Source organism: Tyto alba, unplaced genomic scaffold (genome assembly GCF_018691265.1).
Source record: "Tyto alba isolate M040663 unplaced genomic scaffold, T.alba_DEE_v4.0 Super-Scaffold_2, whole genome shotgun sequence".
In the NCBI taxonomy this organism is placed as follows: domain Eukaryota; kingdom Metazoa; phylum Chordata; class Aves; order Strigiformes; family Tytonidae; genus Tyto; species Tyto alba.
The window spans coordinates 11,490,767-11,518,386 of NW_024881282.1; the positions used below are offsets into that span (position 1 = coordinate 11,490,767).

The 27,620-nt window shown below is 36.2% G+C and overlaps 1 protein-coding gene across 2 annotated transcripts in view; it reads right to left on the bottom strand.

Annotated features, from left to right (window-relative positions):
* Positions 1 to 27,620, bottom strand: part of SLC36A4 (solute carrier family 36 member 4) — an 84,915-nt gene that overhangs the window by 24,302 nt on the left and 32,993 nt on the right. For both annotated transcript variants that reach the window (XM_042793332.1, XM_042793333.1), the window contains exons 9-10: positions 20,639 to 20,808; positions 17,887 to 18,056 (exon numbers count right to left, since the gene is read on the bottom strand). In XM_042793332.1, the coding sequence (XP_042649266.1) occupies positions 17,887 to 18,056; positions 20,639 to 20,808 (340 nt within the window). The remainder of the gene's footprint in view (positions 1 to 17,886; positions 18,057 to 20,638; positions 20,809 to 27,620) is intronic.

Genomic DNA, 27,620 nt, shown 5'->3' on the forward strand with positions numbered 1-27,620 from the left:
AGTTAAGTAGCTCTTTTACAAATTCACATTAAAATCACTTCTGCTAATACCTTTGACAGTCATTCTTTACGTGATCTAAACCACTCATCTGTGACAACTATGCAGCTGCAGAATGATGACAGTCAAACACTATCCAAATAAGCATACTCTTTACATCAGAAGTGTTGGTACAGTAACTCTGTAAAAATAGTGCAGTGGAACTTGGAAGTTCTGGCCATTATTCAAGCTTCTACCATGTTAAAGACAGAAAAAAAGAATAACCACTATCAATGTAAAGCCTGATAAGTTTGTCTGATTTTCTTCTAAAATTTAATTTCATATTTATTTATCAGTTCGAGAATTACTTCAGGGATGACACTTACCCTGTCTCTTCTGCTCCTCCATTGACTTCATTCAACTTGACTGAAATTCAATATTGACTGAATTTCAACTCAAGTAACTATCCAGTTTGTACCCTAAAAGAAGTTTGTCTAAGCACAACTGTTAATACACATAACACTGTCACACACATCCAATAAAGATTTGCTTCTGCACATTAAGGAATGAGATACAATCTGTTTGTTTTCTCAACAGGTACATATTCAGAAGTTCTAAATGCTTTCCACCTTTTTTTAATAAATACTTTCATCTATGTAAAATGAATAAATAAAAATAATGCAAACAAATTTAAAGGCCACAGCCTTTCATAATCACTTATGTATGTTATATTCTATGAGCATTCTGGAATTAACTAAATACTTTATGGTATTGGATATTAAATACTCTAAATTTTAACAAGTTTCATGTTACCTTACCACCAGACTATTTATGACTGACCTCACTCATTTCTGCTAAAAAAAAAAAAAAAGCAAAGTATAGGATGAAATCCAAAGCAATATAGTATGAGCTTAGAACACAGCAGTTTGCATTGATAGTTGTTTGAATGGATAATTTAAATTAAAAAAAATCAAATACTATGGACTTTTGAAGAAATCAGATTAAAATTACTACTATACAGTTGGTCCAGACATGTACTGAACTGCAAAAAGGCTGAGATCAATGCAATGTGATTTCATCCTACACATGTGCTGTGGCCAAATTTTCAAACTCAGGTCTTCAAAAACAGTCAACATTAAATCTTCCCAGTATAGTATCTCTACATTATAGCATCTAAATAAGCAGACTGCTTTCCTCATAGCCTGATCACCTGCAGTTGTGTAACACAAACTAATGAAACAAATTTTATTGGCATACTGCGCAAAAATACCAGCTGTGTAAACCTGAACATCAGAGTGTTTTCATACAGTCAGAGCTAAATATCACTTAGGCACCTCATCAAATCATAAATTGCTTCCTATAGATGAACTGAAATTTAAAATGACTTACATGTATTAGGACAAGTGTAATTCAAGACAAGTGTCTGAATGACAGTGTTTAACCTAAGTGTCAGACACAGAGCAGCGTAATTTGAAGAACAAAAATAAATCCTCAAGGACTTGGATTACACTAAAATAGCAATAGAAAAACTTAAGAAAAAAAACATGTCTCATAAGCATCTAAACTTTCTCAAATATAAGTGCTTTTAATATTTGAAATTTTTAGCTCCAGACTATTTAGGGAGACCAAATTTTAAGTTGTATTTTTCCAGTTCTACTGAGTTGAATCTTTGGCTGCCAAGAATTGAATAGGTACATGAAGGAACTTTAACATCTCATTCAGCATTAATGAAGTTGACACTTGAATATTAAAGTGGAGACAGTGAAAACTGGAACAACCGCATATATTAACATGCAGATCAGAAGGAAAAACAGGTGATGGGAACAATATGAAAACTGATCTGATTAGCCTGTACCAGTAGAAAATAAAATGTAGAAATAGTTAGATTTTGTGGAGGATGGTGTTTCAAAAATTCAATGACTAAAAGCCTGAGAAAATTGGACAGGAAGTGAAAAATAAAGCTTGACAATCCTATTTATTTTGGTTCATAAACCTTTGCTTAAAATCAAAGAATATTGCATCTTACTCTGATAGACTCTTGTGACTTTGATTTGGGTTAAGAGATCAATCCCATTCAAAGAAAGATATTTCAATAAATGTGAAATACTCTATTAGAAGACAAAATTCCTACCTATGTACCAGGGACAGATGAAAAGACTAAACTGTAGGAGTCCAAAATAAATCAAGGACTATGTTCTGCATCCTTATTGTACAGATGCATTTTTAAGGCCCTGGTCTTGAAAGGTATAACATGAAAGAATTACTGATGTTGATTTCACAGCCCTACGGTTCTATTTATGGGAGTGGAAGCTCTTACTTTAAATTTTTAATATAAGCGCTTTTCACAAATTTTGGCAACCAGAAGAATATGTATGCATAAATAATGGGTAAGACATTATACAAATGTATATATTTGAATATATAGAATGTAATATGATCTTTAGGTAATAGGAAGGATTAAAACTGTACAGGCAACCTTGATTTAATGACTTCTTGATGTCAGAGCTTTATAGCAAAACTAAGAAATTGTACAGGATAACACAATTCAAGGACAGACTTGAATGTAAAACTGCATGCTGAATATAGAATATGCTTCACTTTTTAAAAATAACAGAAACTGTTCCATGTAGAAATCCATTCATTTTTTCAGCATTCACACTATCATGGACATACAAAAAAATGTATCGGCTATGAATGCTTGGTATCATCCATACAAATGTATTTAATCAACAGAAAAAAAGGATGGACAACACCACTAACAAGAAAAATCATTATTCCTATATTTTATTTGACAGCATTTTGGTAAATGTTTATTTTCTAGTTGCTGTATTTGATTAAAATGCAAAATCCCCATATTTAACACATCTTTCATTTTCCCTCCTTTTTGTTTCAACAAAAAAATAAAATCACATACTTCATTTTCAGCTTAAGTACGCATCTACACTGACAGATCCTGTCATCACACTCAGGTGTTTTCTGTTCACACTAGCTTTAATCAACTTCCTCATCAACCTTAAAAAGTTTATTTGTATTTATTTCATGAACACAATTTAAACACCAAATTTCCATCTAGTTTGTTTTAACTGAAATGGTAAAGACATTCAGTTAAAAAGAAGCACACAGAGTAAACGGCAGGGACAAACTCAAACTCACTGCCTTGAAAAAAAACATGCCACAAACTTGTGCTTTACTTGCTGCAAGTCACTACTCCTTCAATAATTTCAACCCATATTTGTGAGCCTTTTCTCTAAACTGGATTAGGGAAACTATTTATTTACCATCCTCCACTGCAATTATCCTACAACCTGCCAATGCAATATAAATGCTTTTGTTAAAGCTACACAAACCTTTGAGCACTCCACAAGGCTAGGCGGATCATTGAAACTCCTCTAATTTCACCAGTTGAGGTAAGCATAAAAGTCAAGGTTTCTGTTTCTACAATAGCCTTAAGCTTTCTCTTAGGCATGATAATTCTGCAACCGACCCACTGAAACCTTGACAGTTTGTCAACCAAAATTAAGACCTGAAGCCTAGAAGGAATGGCCAACTGTGCTTCAAAACAAACTTTGAGATTGAAAACTGCTATCCATGGTGCCACAGTCCTTTTCTGTGCATCTTGACTCTCTGCTTACCTTCAGGAAGAGACAGAACTACTGCTGACTACGGACAGGCACTGCCCCTTATGTGGCCAGTTTCCTTTCTCCTTTTTTGCTTTCTTCATCTGGCCATCACAAGTGGCAGTCAAGGCATCACATGGTGTTTTAAGGTTGATCATAGTTGTACTCCATTTCTAAGGGACACAGGTAAACCCTCTTTTGAACTATAATTATGTACATTTAAGAACTGCTACCACTAAATCTACCCCACAACACACTTCGTCTGACAGCATTTCCAAGTGATCAGCACCAGGAATGCACAAAAATTGTTCACAGGTCCATCAGATAGTTGCAATAGGATTTGACTTCCATGAGCACCTTGAGCAGCCAGTGCTAAGGGCAACCAGGGATTCTCTGTTGATCCGAGTGTAGGAGGAATGAAGTTTCCACCATATTCTCCAATGTGAATGGCAGCCTCTTGAAGAACTCAATTTAAATTGATGCAGTGATAATTAATATGCAAATGATACACATCTCTTCCCTCAGGATGTTACAATTATGATTTTTTTTTTTCTCAATAGGAATGTGCTGGATATGAAGTATACCGAATCTATTTCTTTTTATGATTTTGTTCTTCTACAAAAGCAACCCAAATAGTATTATCTAACCTTACTTTTTTTCTCTTTTATACATATATATATATTTATACATGCACCATCTAAATTCTTACTAGATAAAAATATTGTCATTGGTATCTCAGCAAGCAGTTTTGTTTAAATTTATTAGTACAAATGCTATAGATACTTTAAGCAGATCACAGAAAAGTAGTGTGAAAGTAGGAAAAAGACAATTACTGTAAGAGAAATATGGAAACTGCCTTGATCTTTTAGGGCATGAAATGCTGTTATGCAAGCATACCATAAATTAGGGGAAAACATTAACTATAATTTTAGCTATTATGTGTGCTTCTGATACCGGCCATTATTTTGATTATTTATAGTCTCAGTCTATACATTATGGAGTATAGACTATAGTGTAAGAAATGCTTACCTATTCTCTACTGCTGTGTGAGACCCAATGAACCTGGCTTTATACAAAAGTGTTTAGTCTGCTTCATAAATATTCTCTTTCTAATGTTTTGTGGTCTGCATGAGAAATATAGACATATATCTGAATATATGCAACAAAACAAACTATTACATAATGTATTTTGTCATTTTTTTCACTGTGGCATTTTTAGAGAAAACTATTTTGATTCTCAGCTTGTGGGATAGCTTTATAGTTGTACATAAACCAGCAGGCAGCTTTATGGAAATGCTAACCCTTTTCAAAATGTCCCATTTTGGAACAACAAATATTAATGATATCCTCAATAGAAACTCTTTCTCCAGTTTTCTCTGATGCATCAAAAGAGAGTCATCATACTTAGCGTTTGCTAACACAACACACCAAAATAAGCCTTAGATGAGCTGTGCTGAATACAACCATACCAGTTTTTCTAGGATCTTCCATTTGCAAAGTGTAACTATTCCAAGTGACAGAGCTGAAGAAGCATGTTACCAAAGTTAGCCATAACTACTCTCTGTTCCCTTTTATTTAAGATAGGGCCTTCAATACCAAGTAGAAACATTACTTTGCCTGCTTAAGGATAAAATTTGTTATTATGTTCCATATCCTGGCAAGTATGATGGGCAATACTCAGCATTGTGAACTGAACTCACTCCATGAATGCTATTGTGTTCATGGCTTTTAAATTCAAGTTACAGCACCAAGAACCACAGGATCCTTTTTTGAAAACCTATCATGTTATTTTTTTTGTTATCGTCCTGGGTTTGAGTGAGTGGTGGGGTTTTTTTGGTAGCAGGGGAGGGGGCTATAGGGGGGGCTCCCTGTGAGAAGCTTCTCTAAGCTCCCCCAGCTCCAAGTCAGCTCCTCCTCTGCACAGAACCACTCCACCTCAAACCACAACAGTTATACGCAGTCCTTTTTTACAAAGAACTTGAAGGCTGATCATGTTTAATGAATTTAAAATGCCACCCTGCACTTTGGTAACCAAATCAGTAATAATGTATTCTTGCTTTATTTTTCTATCAAGCACTTTGTTCCTATCTAATCATAGCAATTATTTCTATTGTGCTTACCCCCTGTAATTTTATGTTGTATAGGAATGACAATTATCTGAGCTAGAACAAATGCTCACAATAATTTGTGTGTTTATTTTTATTGTAATTATTGTCATTCCAGCTCTCTCATTGCACGAGTAAAACACTCAAAGTTATGCATATACAGGCTATTTAACATCTAAGCTGTTATTGTCGTTGGAGTTCTACCACCTACTAAAGGAAAAACACAAAAAAACCCCACCTCACTATGTAAAGAATGAAGAAGTAAATGAAAATAATAAGTTATCTTATCCGTCTCATAATTGCCAATAAAAATTTAGATAGTAACATGAAAAAATAGCTACTGTTTTATTTATTCTTGCATTGAACTATCAGATATATTATTTTTTTTGCCAATGGATGGCTTTTAAAGAAAGATATATTTACCAGCACGTGTTAATAAGAAACTGAATTCCAGAGAGCTGAACTTGGGCTGAAGTCAGCGAACACTGGTTCTTGTAAATATACTCTCTCTCATCCCAGTACATCCTAGTCAAAATAAATAGATCAGAACTGCATTGACTTAAACTACATGGGATGTCGAGTTTTATATGGCAGCAAAATGATGTCCCATGTCTTGTTTTCTGACAATTTCATTGGCCTTTTTGCTGCCAGTGGCTACTGAGCTGATGGTTTTAGAAACCTCTTGACAATGACTCCACGTTTATGGGAGACACACATTAACTCAGTGTTCCCAAAAAATAGGACTGTTAAGGTCTAACAAAACAATTCCGTTGCTGTATGTAAAACCAATAAGCTAGCTAAGTGGATCTATGACACTTAAAAATAAAATACTGATATTGAAAGAATTATTTAGGAAAGAAAAAAGTGCAACATTTAATTGTATAGTGAAACCTTGAGGGTTTGAATTTTTAAATTTTGTGCATGACTTAATTTTCAGTAACATGAGTGAATGCCCAAGAGATGGAATTCTCATAATTTGTGATCACTATTCTTACAGTGCCATAGATGTGCATATATTTCACATTCAGAGCAACAAAATGGAGCTTTAGCTTCAGAGAAAATGAAATGCCATATAGAAGGGGAATCCTGTGACAATGTAACTATATTAACAAAGATCACACCTGGAATTCAATATCCAGTTTTAGGCCTCTTTGGCACAAGACATCATTTATATGTACTGAAGCAAGATCTGCAGAGGGCCCCCAAGGTGGCTGAGGGGCTGGAGCAGCTGCCCTGTGAAAATTTCCTAACTGGAAACATGCTGCATTCAAAAAGTAAGAATTTCATTTTAGGCCTCATTTTGACCAAACAAACAAAAAAATATAAAATCTCTGAACTACTCAGTAATGACAGATTAGTGATTGTATCTTCCTTGCTAACTACTGAACAGCTATCTCCAATTAAAGTCATGGCTTAAACTTCAGTCATCTAACACTTCTATCCTGAAACAGGGTAAAAAATGTTTACTATCATAGCTGAGAATCACTGTAGGAAATGGGAAACTAGAGAAAACAATCCTGACGCATGGGGGACAGGGCACAGGATCTAACCCCAGGACTCCTAGTCTAGAACTTTGCTTTACTGTCTTGGGAACCATGGCAGCTACCCAGGTGACTGTGAGGCTGATATTATAACCAAAAGCAGTAACATGCTCATAAACTTGAAAGAATATAAGTAAAAATAGGGAAGTTATTTCTCTGTAATGAAAATTGTTTCTGTTTTGGCAGATGTGAGAGAGCCTGTATGAGTATTCTTTTATACTCTACATAAAAAAATATTATCTTAAACAAGAAGGATTGGAAAATGCCTCATACACACAGTCTGTTTAGTTTACCAAAAAGTACATCAACTATAAATTAATTATAGCATGCTTGCCTTAACATGTGGAACAAAAGATGTGGTAAGAAAGGATCCTTAAACCTAGCAGAAAAAAAGATAAGCAAGCACAGTAACTAAAAGTTGAAACCTGATAAATGCAACACAGAAAAAATTTTAAATACACAAACAAAACAGCATGGGTAATAAGCCACTAGAGTCATCTTTATAACTAAGACTGATATGCCCCACACTTCAAGCATTTTTCTCCACTTTGAAGTAGACACAATCAGAGTTACACCAGATGGTAGCTCCTTCTAGCAATTAAAAAAAAGCTCTAAAGAGAAAGAGCCATTTCTAAAACACTGACACATGGAAAGGTGCCTGGCAAGACCCAAAACACAAAGGGTTCTGGTTCCTTTTCTTCCACTGAGGAAAAGTCAACATGGCCAAGCAATTCAGTTTCTCATAATACCATATCAGACTGTTGTACGCTCAAGAGGCAGGTTAATTTATCACTACTCCACAGTTTATTTGGCACAAAGCAGAATAAGTATTAGATCTAAGATATGCCGCTCAACAGAGCCAAAAAAATTAATTATTTTTGTTTTCATTCATGATACTTTAACCTTTCCTTAACCTCAGCTAGCCACCTTGCAATTTCTTTCTAGCTCATTAAATGTTATATCAGATTGAAATTGTTAAAAAATTATAAAAGATTACTTGACTGTACAGACAGGGCTTTAATTTAAGCAATGATATCCAAAATGATTACATTGTTTTCCTAAGAGTGACAAATCTAGAACATGTGCTTCCGCAATCAAAACCCCTTCAGGTCTCTGAGCCGCATATTAACCCCACTGAACATCTTCACAAAATACCTACTTTCTGGATGGCAACCTTGAAACAAGATTAAAATTTTAAATCAAACTCCACATACCTTTAGAATATACTATTTTACATTTAACTGAATAGTAAATCCTTTCAGCCTAGTCTATATGTCTAAGCACGAGGTCTTACAATTAAACTGTTACCATATTCTCAGTGGTGCATTTTGCAGTAACTATTTGCAATCATTTCCCTCCACATTCCAATAAGAAACATAGACTGTAACTATCAAATATGGATAATTAAAGGAAACATAAACCACGTAATTGCAGCTCTCTTAGCCAAACCACTTAGACTTCAGATGTAGAATATATTCTGTCAAGCTGGTTACTTGTCACACAGTAGCAGAGGCTCATTCCATGCATTTATACTAATAAAGCTCTGACTCCTTGTCTGATGTTACAGATTATGTCAGACAATTAAAGCATAAAATAAAGGGAAAGGCATAAAAATAAAGATAAAAAAAAAATAAAATAAATGCAGGAGAGTTACAAAACAAAAGGATTTTGATTAGTGGGTAGACAGTGAATAAACACAGAATAAGAGACTGAATGGCTTTTCCAACAAGTAGTAAAAATGGAGGTAGATATCTGAAAGGTCAAGGAGGATGCAATTAGCAAAATCATGGGCAGATTCCAGTAGAGGGAAAAAGCTGTAGTTCACAGAAATAGAACTGAACTGTGCAGAACAAAAATGTGACATGTGATCTTAAACCAGCAAAGTATCTTTACTTATGGATTTAGCAGAGGCTACAAAAGGTAGAAGTGTGACAAGACAGGAATTCCGCTAACCTGGAGCATGAGAAGCAACACTGGGAGCCAGGGAAGAGGGCATGAGAGCTGGCAGTGTGAGACCATGATACAAGAGAACTGGATTTATTCCTAAGAGAGAAGGCAGTCAGACTTCTTGCACTATATCAAAAATGATGTAATCATGTCAATAGTCAACAAAGGACTGAATGTTGCCAATGGAAGAACAACAATCTGAATACCTACCACATCACATGTAGTATAGTATATATATGCTAGCTAAGTTACATATGCTTTGTTTTACCACAGAAATGCCTTGCTAATGAGTTACAAGTTTAAGGGCAGTAACATGAATCAAGATATTTTTTACTGAAGGAAGAAATAGTCTAGATAACCTTACGAGAAAAGCCTATGTGAAATAAAAACATAATTTAACTGAAGAACAAGACACAGAATTTTTATTTTGCTGTGGCACAGAACAGCTTTGATCAATGAGCAACTACTGCAAGTCAAAACACAATATATATTCCATCACTTGCTGAACTGAAAAATACACAAAACAGTTAAACACAGAACATGGGGGTTTGTGCTGATTAGTGAATCCAATCTGCTCTTTTCTGATTCAATGGCAGAGCCAGCATGAGGAAGAATATGGGATTACATGCCAGGGTAAAATAAATAAAAAGAGTGAAGGGTAAAATATTCTACATTTGTAAGCAATAAGCTGTTAGTTTGACTCATGTATCATAAAATGGTACTATAAAGATATTCCTCTTCCTCCCTCCATCTCCTGAACACTAGAATGCAGCTCTTCTGGATGTGCCAGGACAAGTCTAGGGGGGCCACAGTTCAAGCCAGGTCTAGGAAAAGTTCCAGGTTAGAAAAAAAGGAAAAACAAAAAAAGAAGAAAAAAAAAAAAAGTAATTTACAGGATACAACAGGAAAGAACAAACTAATGAATCCCTAAACATGACTTTGAAAACATCCCATTCACTTTTTAATCCTTCTAACACTTGTGTTACAGCTCCCTTAGACTTTCTGTAACTGTAAATCAATGTTTGCTCATTATCACTACATCTACACTATGGGACCTTATCAAGTGAAAAAGTACAGACAAATTTCAATAATATTCAGCTCAGATCAACCAAGTAAGCATAGCATGGCATCCTATTATTTCTGGTATTCCCATTAACACAATAAACCTTTTTCACACTCTGTCATTGCATATCAAAAAAGAGGAAGGAAGATATATGCCAATCTGCTGAAAATAATGGGGACATTTTTAACAATGTCAAATACCATTATCTGTTTCCTCTTAACTGGGCACTAGGAAAAGGGGGTGTTTTTCCATCTGCCTTTTCCTTTACTTCCCCCTTAGGAACCTTTGGATCTTACAGAAATCTCAAGTCTATGAACCACTGGATAGATGTAAAGTGCATAAGGAGTACATGCACAAATAGCTGCTCCACTCAGTAAACATGACAGAAAATCACTGGATTGTGTATGACATTTAAGATGGCACCCCATAAATGACATTCTCTTTTAAGCCAGTTCATGCAAAGAAATAATGGAGAGATACGAAGTCATGAACATATTACAAACAAAATTCATTTTCCACAAGCTAGAGGATATATACAATTCTGTTATTTGGAGAACGCATTTTCATATCACTATTTCACTATATTTGTAAGCATACAGATGGAAAATATAAAGTGGAACAAAAAATAAACGCAGTCTTGATTATTTTTAAAATTATTGTTTGAAAGGGGAGATCAGATTGCAGGCAACTGAGCATGATATTCAGCATCACTGCTCACTCTTCCTGAAAAGGATTCATAATACCAAATGCTAGATATATTTCTCACCTTTATTCCTTCAAATAGCCCAAAGACAGAAACAAGCACTTATTTGGCCCAGTTCAACTGATCCAAAAGCAAATATATAAAATAAATCAGACAAATTGTGCCCTTCCAAGCACCTGTCTCTAGACAAGGAGTCTAGCTAGGATGGCCACTGCAGGTGTGGAGGTCCTGAGAACAGACTGCTGCACACTAAACTAGATGACTCTTAACCCACGTAGCGCTTGGCAACTTATGCCATGTGCTACCTAAAAATTTTCAGAGCACAGACTGGCACGCAGGCTTACACTGTAAATGCTATTATGAATCTTCAACTTGCACTTCACAGTAAGTGAATAAATATTGCAAAGCAGCCTGTAAAAGGAACCGTACATTAAAAAAAAAAAAAAAAAAAAAAAAAAAAAAAGGCTCTGCTGTAATGCAATTTTCAATTAAAACACCATAATGCTTTTCCACAAGAATTTCTGTAGAGTTGTAAAATACATATATAATGCAAACACTAAACTGTGGCAAGTAATAAGGTCTGTCTACTAGGAAATAATTACTGCCGCAGAATAGGATCAACTAGTTCAGAGCACATAAATGCATTGCTAAACTATTTGTCCTTAAGCAGTTTTTTAAGTAATAAAATGTCACAAAAAGAAAAAGCTAGCAAATTTTATGACAAAGACATTGCTGTTATTTTAAATTATTTAAAATTTTATTAGAAATCTTTCAAAATTTTATATTTTTCACCTCAATCACAAAGCCCATATTTTTCTTCCTGTTCCAGATGTACAAAAAATTTTGGAAAACAGCTGCACTTCAAAATCTGAATTTATTCACAGCAATTCATAAGATGTGCCATAATTCATAATGGCATATCAAAAGAAATAAATCATAATCAGGTTATAACCCTGATATAAGGAGGTCCATTCTTCTTGTAAAGATGCTTGAAAAAGTTGGAAGAAAGGGTATTTCACATATCTATTTCTTATGCTTAAGCATATGCCCAAAACCTACATAATGATGCTTGTTCTCATCTCAGCTGAAAACCACAGCACAGCATCTTCTACTAGGAAATAAGAATTATGCTAATCAGCCACCCATATAAAAAACAAAAGCTAAAAAACCTCAACCCAAAAAAAAAATATCACAGAAGCAAACCCACACTGGAAAAAAAAATCTAATTAATCAAATATTTGATTTTATTCCTTTGACAATTCATAAATAATTATTTTGTGTTTAAACCCGCTTGGAGAGGCCAGTTAACAGTCCATACAAATATTCAAAAACCCATCTGGAATTTTTTTAAATCACAAAGTTAACTATTTGATTTATCTGTCATGAGTATTACCCTTTAAAATGAACAAACTCTTATTAAAGTATTGTGTCTAATGACTGATACACAAGCCACTTCTATATAAATGATTATCACTTAATCCTAAAAGCATGTATTAAAATCTATATAGATCTTAAAATTCCTTCATGTTGCTTCTCCTATAGCTACTCTAAGTGAGTATTTTATTGACACAATGTCATTAAACAGTGTAAAATATCTAGCAAACACCAAGTTATCTTGTGTCTAATCGTTCAGCATCAAGAACTGTTCCTTCCTAAAACCAGGTACAGTTAAAACGGGGAAATATTTAGACAAGCATAACTGATAATGCATTTATTCTCTTGGTAAAATTGCACGCTAAACTCAGGCTAATTATTTTTTTTTTTTTTAATGGAAAGCAGTTGACTAACAGCTCAGTTCATGCCCAGATGGATTAGCTATTCAATTAAATGTGCTTCATTTCAAGCTAACAATCAAACTAACAATCAGAACAGCTGACAATTCAACTGATATCTCCACATACACATTCAAATGCACTATTTCTTAATTTTCATTTTAACAGGAGCACCATGGCTGCAGGAATACAGCCCTAAATTAAACTATAAAACCCAATAATCTATATTTCTTCTGGGGATGAAAGATACTATTAACTCTCAACTCCAGGCTTATCCATTATATTTGCTGAGGCTCTTTACCAATTTAAAAAAAAAAATTCTTTCACTACTATCTTGAAAGTAATAAATCAAATGCAATTTATTCATTAAAAGCTAAAGTACTGCTAAATAGTTATTTTCTATTTTATTTCCTTACTTCTTTCATGGATCTGCTGCCACCATTCAAATGAAAACAATTTTTACATTCACTTAATTTTTGTTTAAATTTTTCCAATGCCTCCAGCAAGCACAACTTAATTTTAGTGACCTTCTGGCAGAAGACATGAGTAAAGCCTTTGCTAGACAGTAAGCAAGAAATTTACATTTACGTGTTACTAGTAACTTACATTCTTGCCCCATCCTAAAATTTTTTAACCACAATTTTCACTGAGAGTCATCAACAGAAGTAAGTTTGATGTTATTTAGCATCAATATTGACTAATGCTTGGCAGTTGAGGATGATCATCTCCAGATCTCTCAATCTCCACGTACTCAGCATATTTTGAAGCTCTTAACACAGGAGAATTAAGTGTTTAGTCTCAATAAAATCTCTCCAAACGTCCCCCCTTCCAGAATTACCATGATCTCAGTGCCAGGTAAGCAGGGAAGAGTAAAAAAATCTCATGACATATTGGCAGCTTATTTCAAGCAATGCACTGAACAGGACTCACTTGGGTATAAGGTTTTTCTCTTGTTCTCCCAGACAAAATGGTCTCTCAAAATAAAAAAGTAAAACTTAAACTGTTCTATGTTAAGATATTTTCAAAAATTCAGCCAGGATGGTCCAATTCCTTCAGAAGGAAACTAAAAAGCTTCACACTCAAATGGTTAATTCCAGTGTGCAGTAGCCACAACCCCATCACATAACAGGCTCAGCTAAGGGCTAAACCATGGGCAAGGTGTCCAACCTTTATCCAAGCAGATACAGCAAACACAGATCCAAACTATATTTGTGGCATGTGTTTTAAAGGTATAAAATCAGGGTAAATACTTTCAGCGTTATAAAATTTCCACCATGACAGATATTTCAAAGCACTGAAGTTATCTGACATTGAAATATCACCGACGTTAAGTAAAATCTGTGAGAAAAATACACGAAGAGCATTTAAGCTTCAAATAAAAATGCGTATGTAACAGTAACAGAATGCACTGGAACGCACTGAAACTGGAAGGTATGGTTGTACCATCTGAGCACAATCAGACAGATTTTCTGTGCTCTTCTGTCTTACAAGGAGTGTCTCTATTACGATGAGCTGAACTGACCCCCGAAAGGACAAAGCAGGAAGAGGCTGCAGCCCAGGCAGCTCCTGGAGATCCTTAGGCATGAAGGAGTCCTGTAGCGATAAACTTCCAAGCAGGACCTGAAGGCAGCCAGCAAGCATCCACACAACACTGCACCTCCATATCTGTTCTCAGTGCTTTCCAAATCCTACGGTGGCTCTCATCCCATTCCTTCCCTTTGTATGTGTTCCTAATTTCCAACTTTGCCCCTCACAGTGATGCTTGGTCCAGCTTTCAATCATATTTCTGCCTAGCTAGCTACAAGAGTATCTCCCACCTGCTTTTGACAACTACCAAACCAAGTCTCCAGATCTAGTCTGGACTTTCAATACAAGACTAGGCTCATCCCTCTAGTCAACGCACAAAGTGCTTATCTGAGTTTGTAAAACAATGGCTTAGTATTATGACTTACGAAGTATGGTGTGATCTTCCAACTTGCTACACCATGCACGGTGAAATCCAAGCAAAGATGAAGAGATTTACATCTCTTGTAAGTTCAATGGAGAGAAGTGTTCAATATCAAATGAAGCAGAAATTCACCCTCTCTCCTTTTGCTTAAAATTCAAAAGCATCTGACTTGCATTTTTACCCATGCAGTAACTAAGATGCCATTTTAATACTAAACTAAATTGGAATAAGGGAGAAAATCAGTAGGGAACAAGGTCTGTCAAGTCATTTGCACTCACTGTTTTCACGTTCAAGAAGTACAAAACAAGGGGCTACAACTAAAGGAAAAGCATGCTTTCACCAGTTCAGCACAGTTTAGCAAAAATACTCCTTACTATTTGCTTTTACCTTGAATAACTGTGTCAGAGTCTTGAAAAAGCTGCTAAGAGCAGATGTGAAATTTCAGACAGGTACTGTGAAAACTTCTTAAATTTTCTTGTAACTTCCTTTCCAGTACAGTAAAAAACAGTAAAAACCCCAATCTTTTGAACAGCTTTACTAACTCTGTCTAGAAAGAGAGTCCAGGTGATCTCACTGCTCCTTGGGAATGGCTCAGTGAGCCAAGACTGACCGACTCCCAGAGCCCAAAAACTGCCCAAAAGTGAGCAAGTAAATAATGCAAAACTGTAGGCAACACATATGGGTTTTTTGGATGCATGTTACCTCTCCAATCATTCATCAAGTCCTTACTTAAAACAAACCTTACCAGACAAAAAAAAATAAAAACACCACTCCAGGGTATGCTTTTTCCTAGCAAAGTTTCTGATACAATGCAATGATAAAACAATGACCTAATTTTTGAGTAATGTAAAATCCCCCAAAATTAGTAATAACTGATTCTTGTCAAGTCTTCTCTTAAAAAATTAATGCATTATTAACGACACAGCTGAAGTTTCTATTTTCAGAGAATTATTTTCAAGCAAGCAGCATCCCTTTAATTAGTGTATGGTCCAGACATTACAACATATTCTGTCATCAAAACCAAAACCATTTCATTTTTAAAACTCAATTTAAAAGGTTTGATTTTTTCTTTCTATTAAACACTTTCTGAACCATTTTAGGAAAAATCTTCTGCCCTTGGTGAAAGCAAAGCATTATATAAATCAGTTATATTTATAACCAACGCTTCAATGAAAAATGACAAACAGAAGATGAGTGTAAGCATGGGAGCTTACTCACACAATTGTTGGTAGAAAGGTATTATAGATACTGCATGCATACAATTTGTAGAAACCACTTGAAAAAAAACTGAAAAGATAACTAGGATAAATACAACATATTACACAACAGCCTGGCAAATATCAAACCCTTAAGAGCAAACTTTCAATTTTACTTTTACGTGCCTTTCAGCAAACAATTTAATACTCTCAAATATCCCAGTAACACCCGTAACACTTCAGCAGGTCCATTTTAGAGATTCACATCACAGATAAGTTTCAATGGCACAAACCAAGTCCAATTTTACTACACACTTTTTTTCCAACAACCAACCAACAACAAAAAAAAAATCCCCCAAAACATAACTATGGCTCAAGATCATGGAGTAACTCGTAATTTTCCCAAGTCAAACAGGGAAACATGCTTCTAAACCTATTCACCACAGGCTCTTCTCATAAGACACATCTCTGAAAATATCTTCCCTCTGTAAACTCTCAAAACCTTCAGCTGTAAGACAGTTTGGATCTACAAGAATTTTAGCTTTTCAAATCTACTGTGGTATCATTTACCAGGGCAGGTTATAAGGTGCACATAACACCAAGATATGGTTAAGATTGGAGAGTTTACCGGGTGCCTGGAGAGAAACTAAAAAGCATTTTGGAGTTTGAAGCATTTTTATCTAGGTGTGTCTCAGGTATTATAAGAGATGAATATTACAATATTCATCTATCCTCAAACTTAAAATCTTAATAGGTTCACTATGCACCATGAACACTAGAACGCAGGCTATATAGTGCTCCAGGAGATTTGCACTTCATTATTCAAGAAAGCTTTTCACTTTTTTTTTTGTTTAATTTCAGGTAGCAGATGTATTTTCAGAGCAGCGAGTTTTTAGACCAATGGTGTTTCCCTTTGCTTACTGCAGTAATTAGATTGCACTAACATTAAATTGTTTCCCTCAACAGGCTTGGCCCTAAGAAGGTCTCACTGGATTTTCAGATTCTCTTTGACAACAAGTATTAGCTGCCATCTAGCACATTAGCCACTGGTCAGCATTCACCAGGAGAAAGAGCCAATAAAAACTAAAAACTCTTCTCTTTCATCAGTACTTACCCCCTAAAAAATAAGGTTTAGCATTTTTCCCCTGTTTAACAGTTTTGATTCTTTTTAAGGTAAACAGCTCTTTTTGGTACAAATGGTTTACTCAAGAAGCCAGCTTTGTACTAAAAACAATTTTTTATAACGTCTTTGAGAAAACATTCCTATGTTATTCAGCACTTTAGATTGGAGCTGTGAAGACAAACCTAAAGACAAGCCTCAGTTCATTTTCTTCAGAAATACTGACTCCTAGATGAGACCGTGCTCACCATTCAATGTGCACTGCTGACTGCTACTAGTATCCGACATCTAGACCAGCTGTGAGAAAAGCAGGGACACAGTAGGAGGGATGGGAAAGAGTAGGGAACAAGAGAGGAAAACAGTAAGAGTAAAGACAGTGAGGGCAGAGATACCCAACTATTTTGGAGCATTATCACCAAAAATAAGTGGCCCTCCACGAACACTGACCAGGCATCTGTGTTTGCCAGTTATGTTTTAGGGATACAGAGCAGCACACTTTAGACTTAATCCTCAGACCAACAAAACAGAAAAATAATTTCTCCATGAGCAGCATTCACTGCAGATTGCACAGAGAAGGGCTGACATGGAACTGCAGTGTGTGTCTATTACTTAAAAACTTTTATTCTAAGACTTTTATTCAAGTTGGCGGCTTTAGAGTATTACTGGCAAAAGATACAGTTGTCAAATAATTGGTCCCACCTACTAAAAAAAAGTGTGGTTAAAATACAAATACATTAGGTTCATTTGTTCATAAAAATCAAAACATACTGAATCACTAAAACAAAATTTCAGGTTTGCTGCCCTCTAGAAAAATATAATACAAAACATGTACTTAAATAAGCAGGCCGCAACAATGTTCAATAGCAAACTTTTTTATGGATGTTCTGCACATACTCACAGGTTGAGCAGACTAATAGTGCTCTCGCCACAAGCTCACTGAGCAACTTCCACTTCTGCTCCACTCTGGAGGTGACAGCCGGAATGAGAATCTCCGCAGGGACGTAGTACTGAATTGAATAGGTCACAAAAATCCCAAAGGAGTACAGAATTTTTACAGACTGATACAACCTGTTGAAAACATTTGCACATATGCACATGAGTTGCAAACCCTTCATAAAAAAATTAGGTAGCTAATGATACTTAGTTTATATATATTTTTTTTTATTATTTTAAATTTTTTTTTATTATTTTCCCCTCCCAGCCAACAAGAAAATAACATTATCTGCTTGCAAGTTATAACTGCCTATGAAATTGCAGCAAATAAGCCAACTACCAAAATATGGACAAAAAATATCATGCAATCCTAAATGAATAAACTTAAAGAACAACAGGTTAAACAGCCGACGGTTATTTGGGAAAAGAATATTCACATCAAATATAATCTGTACACTGATAAACATTTCACAGTAAACACTGTACATTTTAAAGATCAATGCCAGTTTCCTCTAGACTTCTGCATATTCACAAAATGTTCCTAAGAAGATTTTAAATTGGCAGAAGTATCTTGTAAGTCTCAAAAATATCCATAACAAAATTTGCTTGCTGTCCACACTCTCTTCAAAACAACTAAGTACAGAACGTCATTATACAGTGCCGTGTCATAGGACTTCATAGGGTTTATAGTGGTGGATTGGCACAATATGTTACTAAGAAAAAGAAATTGGAAAAAGAATGTATGCACGTGTAGAAAACAGTTCATTCTGATGCAGAAATGTCTTTCCTAACATACAGAACTAGAGCTGCTGTAACTAGACAAACATTTTAGGGATAGAGGATTTTTTTTTTTTTAAGAGACTGTATTTTGTTGAAAAGTTTCCTTATGATGGTTTTAAATTTCATGCCAGACAATGACAAGCTGCTGTCCTACACAACTCCAGGAATTCAGTTATATAAAAAAGCAAAATGATCTCTACACAGACTGGTAAAAGGCACAATCTACATTTCAAGAAGATGGGAGAATTTCTATTCACATTAATCTCTTTCCATTCTAGTGTCATTCCATCCTGCATGTCATCAAAGTATAGATAACAATGTTCAGAAAATGCAACATACTGGACATTTTTTTTATAACAGTATAGAACTCAGCTACATTTAACTTCTTTCTGCCTAAATTGGTTCAAAATACTCTACTATTCCAAAAACATTAACTGACTTCAGATCATCCAGCTTTAATCTTTATCTTTGGTTTTGTTTTGTTTTTTTTTTCAGATCTGTACAGAACTAGAAATCCTATCCTATAAATAAAGGAAAATACTACTAGCATTTGTTAGAAAAAAAGTGTCATGTCAAAGGGGAAAACAAAAAAAAAAAAAATCAAGGAAAAAAAGTTCACATCTATCCTTATATAAACTACACCTCAGTAAGCAATATAATAAAAGCAGCTGTGAGGCTCAGGTATAAAATAAGGAAAATATTTTTTAAAAAATGCTTGAATGGGTTGGCAATCTAATTTCAATATAGTTTTGCAAGAATTCATGCATCTTGCTTCTGTACTTATGTTGAAAAATAACCCATAGATTGGCACTGTCTTGCCAAATTTTAGATAGAAAATTCCTTTTTTTCCCCAAGATAGTTAAGGTATTTTTAGATATGCTCATACCCTTATCTTACTTATCTTAACACAATGAAATCCATTGCTATATGGTTTTAGCATTATTTTTTTTTCCTTCGTGATCTGTCGAAGGTTTTCCTACCTCTCCAGCTTTTTGTAAACAAAATGTCTACAGATCTACTCCAAGAGAAGGTCTCTGAGAAATTTAAGAATTTTTGTTAAGTTCTCAAAAAAATAGAGTAAACCTTCCAAAAAACTGTGAAGTGACGACAGTCTTACCACTGTTACTTGTGGCTGAATAAATAAACGACAAAGAATTATCCATGCCAACAACAGTTTTAAGTTTAGATGTATTTTATTCTATGCTCCATAAACTACAAGCATTTGTCATAGGTCTGATTACAGCCAACTGACAGAAGTTATGAGTCTCTTAGCATGATTTTCTTTCTCAGAATGCAACTAAGAACATGATAAAAGCTTTTGGGTAAAGTTTTGGTTCATTTGGTTCATAAAGTTTCTGGTTCTGAAACCAGAAAACAAAGGCAACTTGCAACAGTAAGAAAAAAGAAAAATAAAAAAAAAAAAAACAAACAAAACAGCAGCCATAGTAAGGAAAGAACAAATTAGACACTTCTCTCTCTATCTCCAAGTCTGGCAGGGGTCACTCAAAGTGTACTTACACCCTCTGAGTATCATAGCCTGTATCTATTATTAGTAAATAAAATCAAGCTTCCACTAGAACCAGTATCTTGTAACATCTTGTTGAACTTCAATATTATACCACATATTATTCAATATATTACACATATTATTGAACCACATATTATCTCCTTCAGTACACCTGGAACTAGCTCCTGCTAGAGATGGAATACTTTACTATAAAGATCACTGATCTGTTTCCATATGGAATTCCTTTTAATATGCAAGAAATTGCTGGCTGGGCCCACAGCTCAACTATAGAAGGCACAGAGATGGTATATACAGTATACTTTCAGAAGAGTTTGAGCACCTATCAGTTATAAGCATGACAACATTGAGGCATAGAACAACCTCTGCAACATTTTTGCCTTCTAGATTACTGGTTTTAAGTCACACTTACCATATATGTTGTGGCAGGTTTAAAGTTATGCTGCCTTTGATTTCATCCCCAAAGCGCAGATACCCCAGAGTGGCCAGTGAGATATACAGTGTCATGACTATTCCCATGCCAATGTTCAGTGCCTGTGGGAAACGCGTGGTGTCCTTCATTCTGTTTTCCAACGGAAGTACCTGTAAATAGAGGGAGAATAAATTACATTTTATGTCCTCACAGTAAAACTACTTTTCTCACCCCTTTCAAAGCAAATTTCCAAAATTTAGGTGCTTTTATTAATAAATAAGATTACAATAATGTTTTACAGCCTGGAAGATCATGTTTTATGCACACAATAGAAATGTTCAGTTACTGAAAAGCACCTATCTTGGTTGAAAAACAGCATCAGTATGTAGAAATACAAAGCGATATTTATAGGCTAGAAAAACTGACAAGAGAAACTTATGGCGCCCAGATGAAAATACACAGGCAATGAGTAACATTATTTTTTTTTGTAACAGAATTGTTCAGATTCCAAGGGTAAGTCTCCTATTTTTATTAGGTATGTCTGCATTGTCAGCCTCCATCACAGACAAACCTACCACACACATGCTTGACACACAGGCTCATGCTCAGCAGCCAGCCTTAGCTCTCCCGAAGCAGAGGGAAGCTTGAGTCCATGACTACCAGAATATGTACCCACACTCTTTTTCATTTTGCTGACAGAGATAGGGTCAGCACATTAAGAACTGTTTTTCATAGACATAGTGTAGACGCTTTGAGCTGAATAGGGTCCCAAGGAAACTAACTCAACTGAAGGTAGATCTTTTTTTGAGCAGTAGTTTGGACTTGACCACCTCCAGAGGTCTTTCCCAACTTAATTTTTCTGTGGTTCTATGGATGAACATTGTTACCTCCAGCACAATGCTATGATTTCTCATAGGCCATATGTGAAAAAATTGGAAGAGTGATTATTAGGAGAAATTAAATCTGGACATCAATATCTGAATTGAAGTAATGTGAAATCAACAGAATAAAGAACAAGTACCACCTACAGTTCCTCACAGGCAACCTACAACTACTGTTCTATTCTATTCCTAACAGTTGTTTATATTTAGTTTTTAATCTTTTTACATTTTAACAAACTTTCTTTTACATGCAGACAAGATTATCATACAAATGTCAATCTGAAACTTGGTTCATAAAGGAAAACAGAGGACCTGTGACACATACTGTGTTCAGTGTGCTTGAGTCCAGAAGCAGCATTCAAACATAGTAATTTTAAAATTTCTACCTTTACTGCAATTTTTCATCTTTTGCATTTAAACCCAGTCAGTCTGAAAACCTATGTTTCTCCAAAAAAAGACTTAATTAAAACAAAAAATATTTTAAAACATTATAGGACATTTCTCTTAAGTATACTTACTCTTCCTTTTTAACTATTAAATCCAGTTTACTCATTATACTCAGTGATGTCACTTGCACACTAATTAATAGGTTAAAATAAAACATACTGCATCCAAACACATGTTCCTGCATCATCAACCTCAATTTAACATTACAGCCTTCATTTATTCTGAATTTAAGGAAAAGATATGCATAAAGAAATATAGGATAATAACATCATTAGCCAAAGACACAATAACATACTTAGATCTTGAAATTATATTTTTAAATGTTAATTTCTCCCTGTTTATCTTTGAGTTAGTATCATGACAAGATCTGCCTCCAGACTGAACAGATGAGGATGCTAATGCAGCCTTTGTGCATCACTCAGTTGAGGCAAGAGTGTCCCTTCCCAGCCTCAGCAGCAAGCCTTCCCAGGTTCAGGTTTTCTCTCTAAGCAGCAGTAGGCGTTTCGAGCCAGTTGCTGTCACTGCAGGAGCTGCTTCCCTTGGCAGAACAGATCCCCAAAGAAATTATGCAAAGAACGTGAGCCACGTTTTATACAGTTGTTGTGGTTTAGGCCCAGAGGGCAACTGAGCACCACGCAGCCACTCCCTCCCTCCCTGCCCCACGGCAAAGATTGGGGGGGAGAATATAGGAACAGGAATCGGCTCAAGAAATCCGTCTAAGAACTGGGAGGAGGGAGGACTCACTCACCCATTATGGTTACAGGCAGAAGACAAACTCATTAGGGGAAGAAAAGAAACATCACTTCAATTTAAATGCTAACAAGACAACACTCAACAAACACAGTGAGGACAGTAAGAAGCCCACCACATCCAAAAAACCCCTCCCCCCACCCCTCCCTTCTTCCCAGGCTCAGCTCTGCTCCCAATATCTCTACCTCCTCCCCCAGCGGTGCAGGGGCAGGGGATGGGGGTTACAGTCAGCTCACCGCCCCTTCCTTCTCAGAAGGTGGGGTGAACATCACACATTTCCCCCCTGCTCCACGGGGCTCCCCTCTCACTGCAGACAGTTCTCCACAAACCTTCTCTGGTGTGAGTCCTCCCCACGGGTCACAGCCGTCCCCGTGCTGATCCGGTGTGGGTCACCCCTGCGTGTTGTAGTCCTCCCAGCACAGAACCACAATAACGGGGGCTGCTTCTCCCCACAGTCCCGTCCTGTTCCAGTGTGGGCTCCTCCACAGTTGCATGTTGGCCTCTACTCCACTGCAGACCTCCATGTGTGGGCAGGGCGAGCGGCCCTGCCACCTCACCACGGGATACAGCGGTCTCTGCCCCAGCACGCCTCCCCCACATCCTTCTCATTCCTTCCACTGACCTGGGTGTTCATCCTTCTCACAACTCCTCCTCACATGTCCCAACCAACTCTCAGATTACCCTTCTTAAATACGTTATTGCAGAGGTGCAGGTGATTGGCTCGGCCCTTGCCAGAAGTGGGTCCGACTTGGAGCCAGGGGAGCTTTCGAGAAGCTTCTCACCGGGGCCACTGCTGTAACCACCCCCCATTACTCAAAAACGAACCCGCACCACAAAAACCCAAAGAAATTATGCAAAGAACTTGAGCCAGGTTTTTTACAGTATCCAGTATCACCTATTCCAGACAAGCTGAAATGTTCTATACCTCAGAGGATTAACATGAAGCCAAGTAATAACCAATTACACCTACATTACACAAATTCCTTGCTCCCTAAGCTCTTAAATTCCACCAGGATTCAAAAGATTCATATAGTGTTCATAAGGAGACAGAGGCTGACGGAAGGTATGATGTGAGCCAGTGCTTGGTTCTGACACTATGTCACTGTTGGGCAGTACTGGATAGATTTTTCACTCTAAATTTCTTTCCAGTCCCTGTATGGTCCCTGTTGCAACAACTTCAGAAAAAACTAACATTTTATCTGAGTGCAGAAGAGATAAGGTTCTTTTCACAAATGCTTTTTAATTTTGGTTTTATTGCTTCCTTTTTGGAACACTGAAGCTGAACATGCTTTCTTGTCCTTTTTTCAGGAGCCAGAAATTAATTTCACTCTTCAATAATTTTAAATTAATTTCTAAAAAAGCTAACACCCTACCTAGATGACTGAAGAGCATTGAAAGAAAAAATAACACGTCTGTGATTCTCTATCCAATGCTTGCATCATAATGTCTTCTCTCAAAAGAGATGTTGCATCAATTCAGTATCTCATACTAAGGCTTCGATGTTGCTCTATGGTTGTTCAAACAACCACTTCTGCTCTAATAGGCAGTATCATTAATCTAGTCCAATACTTCTCACACTCTTCAGACCCATAATCTATCACCACATATACAATCACTTCACAACCTAGTGACAAGAAATACAGTCAGGTAAAACTTTGGGGAATAGTCTTCTCTCCCAAGTAAGGTCACCTGGGGCAGAATACTCGAGGTGAGGGAACCATGAGTTAAGTTTCAGAGTTTTGAAGATTTGGAAAAAAAAAAAAAATAAAAAAAAATTTAATGGGTCTTTTCCCTGCTTCCGATTTCCGCGCTCTGCTTCCTGAGTGCTCCTTCTCCCCAGTTCACACTAGTTCCCTGTCACAGCCCCAAACACCTATGAAATCAGACATTTTAGACAAAGCTGATCCTTTACATAATTTCTCATTTTCCATAATTTTTCTCCCTCCTGAAGTGAATAAATTCTCCATCTTTTCCTCTGTCACCTGCTTCACAGAGATCTTCCTATATCTTTTGAAATATTGGCATGTGTCACTACTATTATCTTCCTTTAAACCTAATACCTGATTCCTTTAGTAACTACCAAGCTTTGGTTTCTTAATTTACAAAACAAGCATAACCCAACTTCCTTTCATCCACCAAACAAACTCAAAAGTACCTGTAATTTATCAAAGAAGCATAATTGAATCTTTGAAATAACCTGGCTAATCTACCATCAACCATTATGCAAAGTATTTTCCCTTTCATTTCAAGCTGCATGAAGTAGGTATAAACATCACCCAGCAATAACACTGTCTCCACATTCCTTGTCTTGAATATCCTGCTACACTCAGTCTTTCTACAACTAAACTTCAGCGGGCTGTCTAATTCTAATCAAAAATCTTAAAAATACGGCTTATATGACTGGCCAAAAAAAAAGAGAATACAGCCTGCAGATAATCAGATAAACTCTGATCTAATTGTTACAGTCGCTAAAAACTGATCTTGTAATGGATAACTTAATAGCAAACATGCTTAATGTTTAAATACATATGGTCATCTTTCCCTTTTCAGGAAATACCACTAAAATGGCAAGAATGAAGCAATCCTCCATCCCTTATACTTTTAAAATAAGTATTTCAGATAGAAGAGACTGCTATACAGATGTTTCAATTTAAGGTACAAACAAGAATTTTCAAAATTAAAACCAATGTATTTATGAACATTTACTCAGAAAAAAAGAATAATATATCTATAATCATGTTCTTCTGTAACAACATAAAGCTATGTTCATTTAAAGCAAAAAAGCTGAGGAAGCTGGTAACGAAGGTATTCAAGGCATGTAAACACAAATTCTACTACTTAACCCACAAAGACAGAAGATTATATACTCAGTGAATCAATGCAACCCAGGCCTGGCTCATTACTTCTTGTCTGCAGAATGTACCAATGAATTCACTGGTTCACTGGAAGGTGGATCTACAAACCTACAGCGTACTGAGGAACTGTCTGAAGAAAAAGTATGGTTTTGCCAAGCAAAATCATAACATATGTCTATTACATTGCTATGTTTTGCTTGCCTGTCCTTGTCCATCTCCTCTTTCACTGTAAGAAAGTCTCATGCAATATTTTGAGCAATAAGCTTTTATTCCATCACTTTAAATATGTTTTTAAAGCTCACTTTCTTGATGAAGATGCAGAACATCACTATTTTGCAACAAGTGCAATACACAATCCAATTTTCCTTAACAGATCGCTCATGATTGAAAATAAATGGGTGGCTACTATTACCCGAGGAAAGGTACAAGCCAACTGGTGACTATACATCAATTTTTATAGTAAAAGGTTTATACAAAATAAATAAATCCAGAAGCCACATTCTCATTACAGAACACTACCGTCTGAAATCAGCTGAGCAATTCCAATCACTCCATCTTAGTTCTGTTGTGGCGGTGTGTTCCCCCCCAGCCTGATCTGTATTTCCTGTAAACCTATTCAAGTGATAACCACCAGTGACGGTAGTAACAGATGCATCTGGTCTTGATGGCTTCATCAGGCTCAAAGTGGATTCAGGGGGATACAGAAAACAATACAATAGCGAAGGGCTAATTTGAACAACACACCCACCTAACCACAGTGATGGTCAATGTCTGACTCAAGCCAAATTTGGAAGAAACTAACATCTGTAGTCAGTATACAAAAATGCCTATAAGTCAACTATCTTACTGCATAAGTAGTGGACAGCCCAGGGCCCACTGAGCTCTCCTACATGGCAGCGGGCTGCGCGCCAGGATTTCCCCGTGAGCTGGGATGCCTCTCAAGGTTACTCCTTCAGGCTGAAAGATTCCTTGTCACAATCGATTCCCAGTAAGTGATTAATAGCAAACTGAGATTTCAAAGTTTAGCAAAGCAATATAAAGGACTGATTGTGCACATATATAATCCTTTAGACATAAACCACTGCCCAAGTCTGGAGCCAGCTGCACCTAGACTCCTCTTTGAGAAGTTTAGAAAGCAAGGGGGGTCCACTCTGAACATCATGACTCAAGGGAAGGGTCTCCCTGACAGTTTTGTCTGACCCTGTCCTCTATGCAGTAAATATAAAGTAAACCCTGCCATTGAATCTTGTTAAAGGACTGTTGCATTTACTATCAAACTTCCTTAAATCGCTGTTTTATATCAATGAAGATATTTCTACTTCTCCTATGAGTCAAGTGTATCACTCCATCCACAACATCTCTCACTAGTATTTTAAAATATTTGTCCTGTCAAAATCATTGAAGTATTATATGATTTGCTGTCCTTTACATTAGCATGCAATTTTATCTGGCAAAATATATATGCCAACAGAAGATTATGCTCCTAATTAATCAGACAGTTCCAGCCACACTCCTCAGTTTTACTTCCCCCCTACACCCCACTGCATTTGGAACTGTAGCCTACAGACTACACAATACTATATTCTAACATGTCCTCTTTAACTTATGCTACTCTCAAAATTTCTACAAGATAAGTGGTAAAAGAAAATATGGGTTAGAAACACAACAAGTGTTGCTGGAGAGTATATTTCACTGCGATAATAAATAGAGGTATAGCACATGAACAAGTATTTCTGGACTCTTTCTGATCATGAGTTAATAATAGTTTCCCAAAGCTGCAAGGGGTCAAGGATCCAACCCGCATCAAATTTAAATCACCTTAAAGTAAGTGATAAAGATCACAAAAAACTCATCCACAAAATACTCATCCACATCTCCTTTGCTGTAGGCAGGAGCCAAACAATTTATGACCTTTAATTTGTCCTCCCAAAAGGCCTTTTGACTTTTACCCGCAATGCTCTTTCACCCATACCTTGCGGTAGCTTCTAAAGTGTCAAAGTATACATACATTGCAAGGTCCTGAATGGGGCTGAGCAAACTCTGTAACTG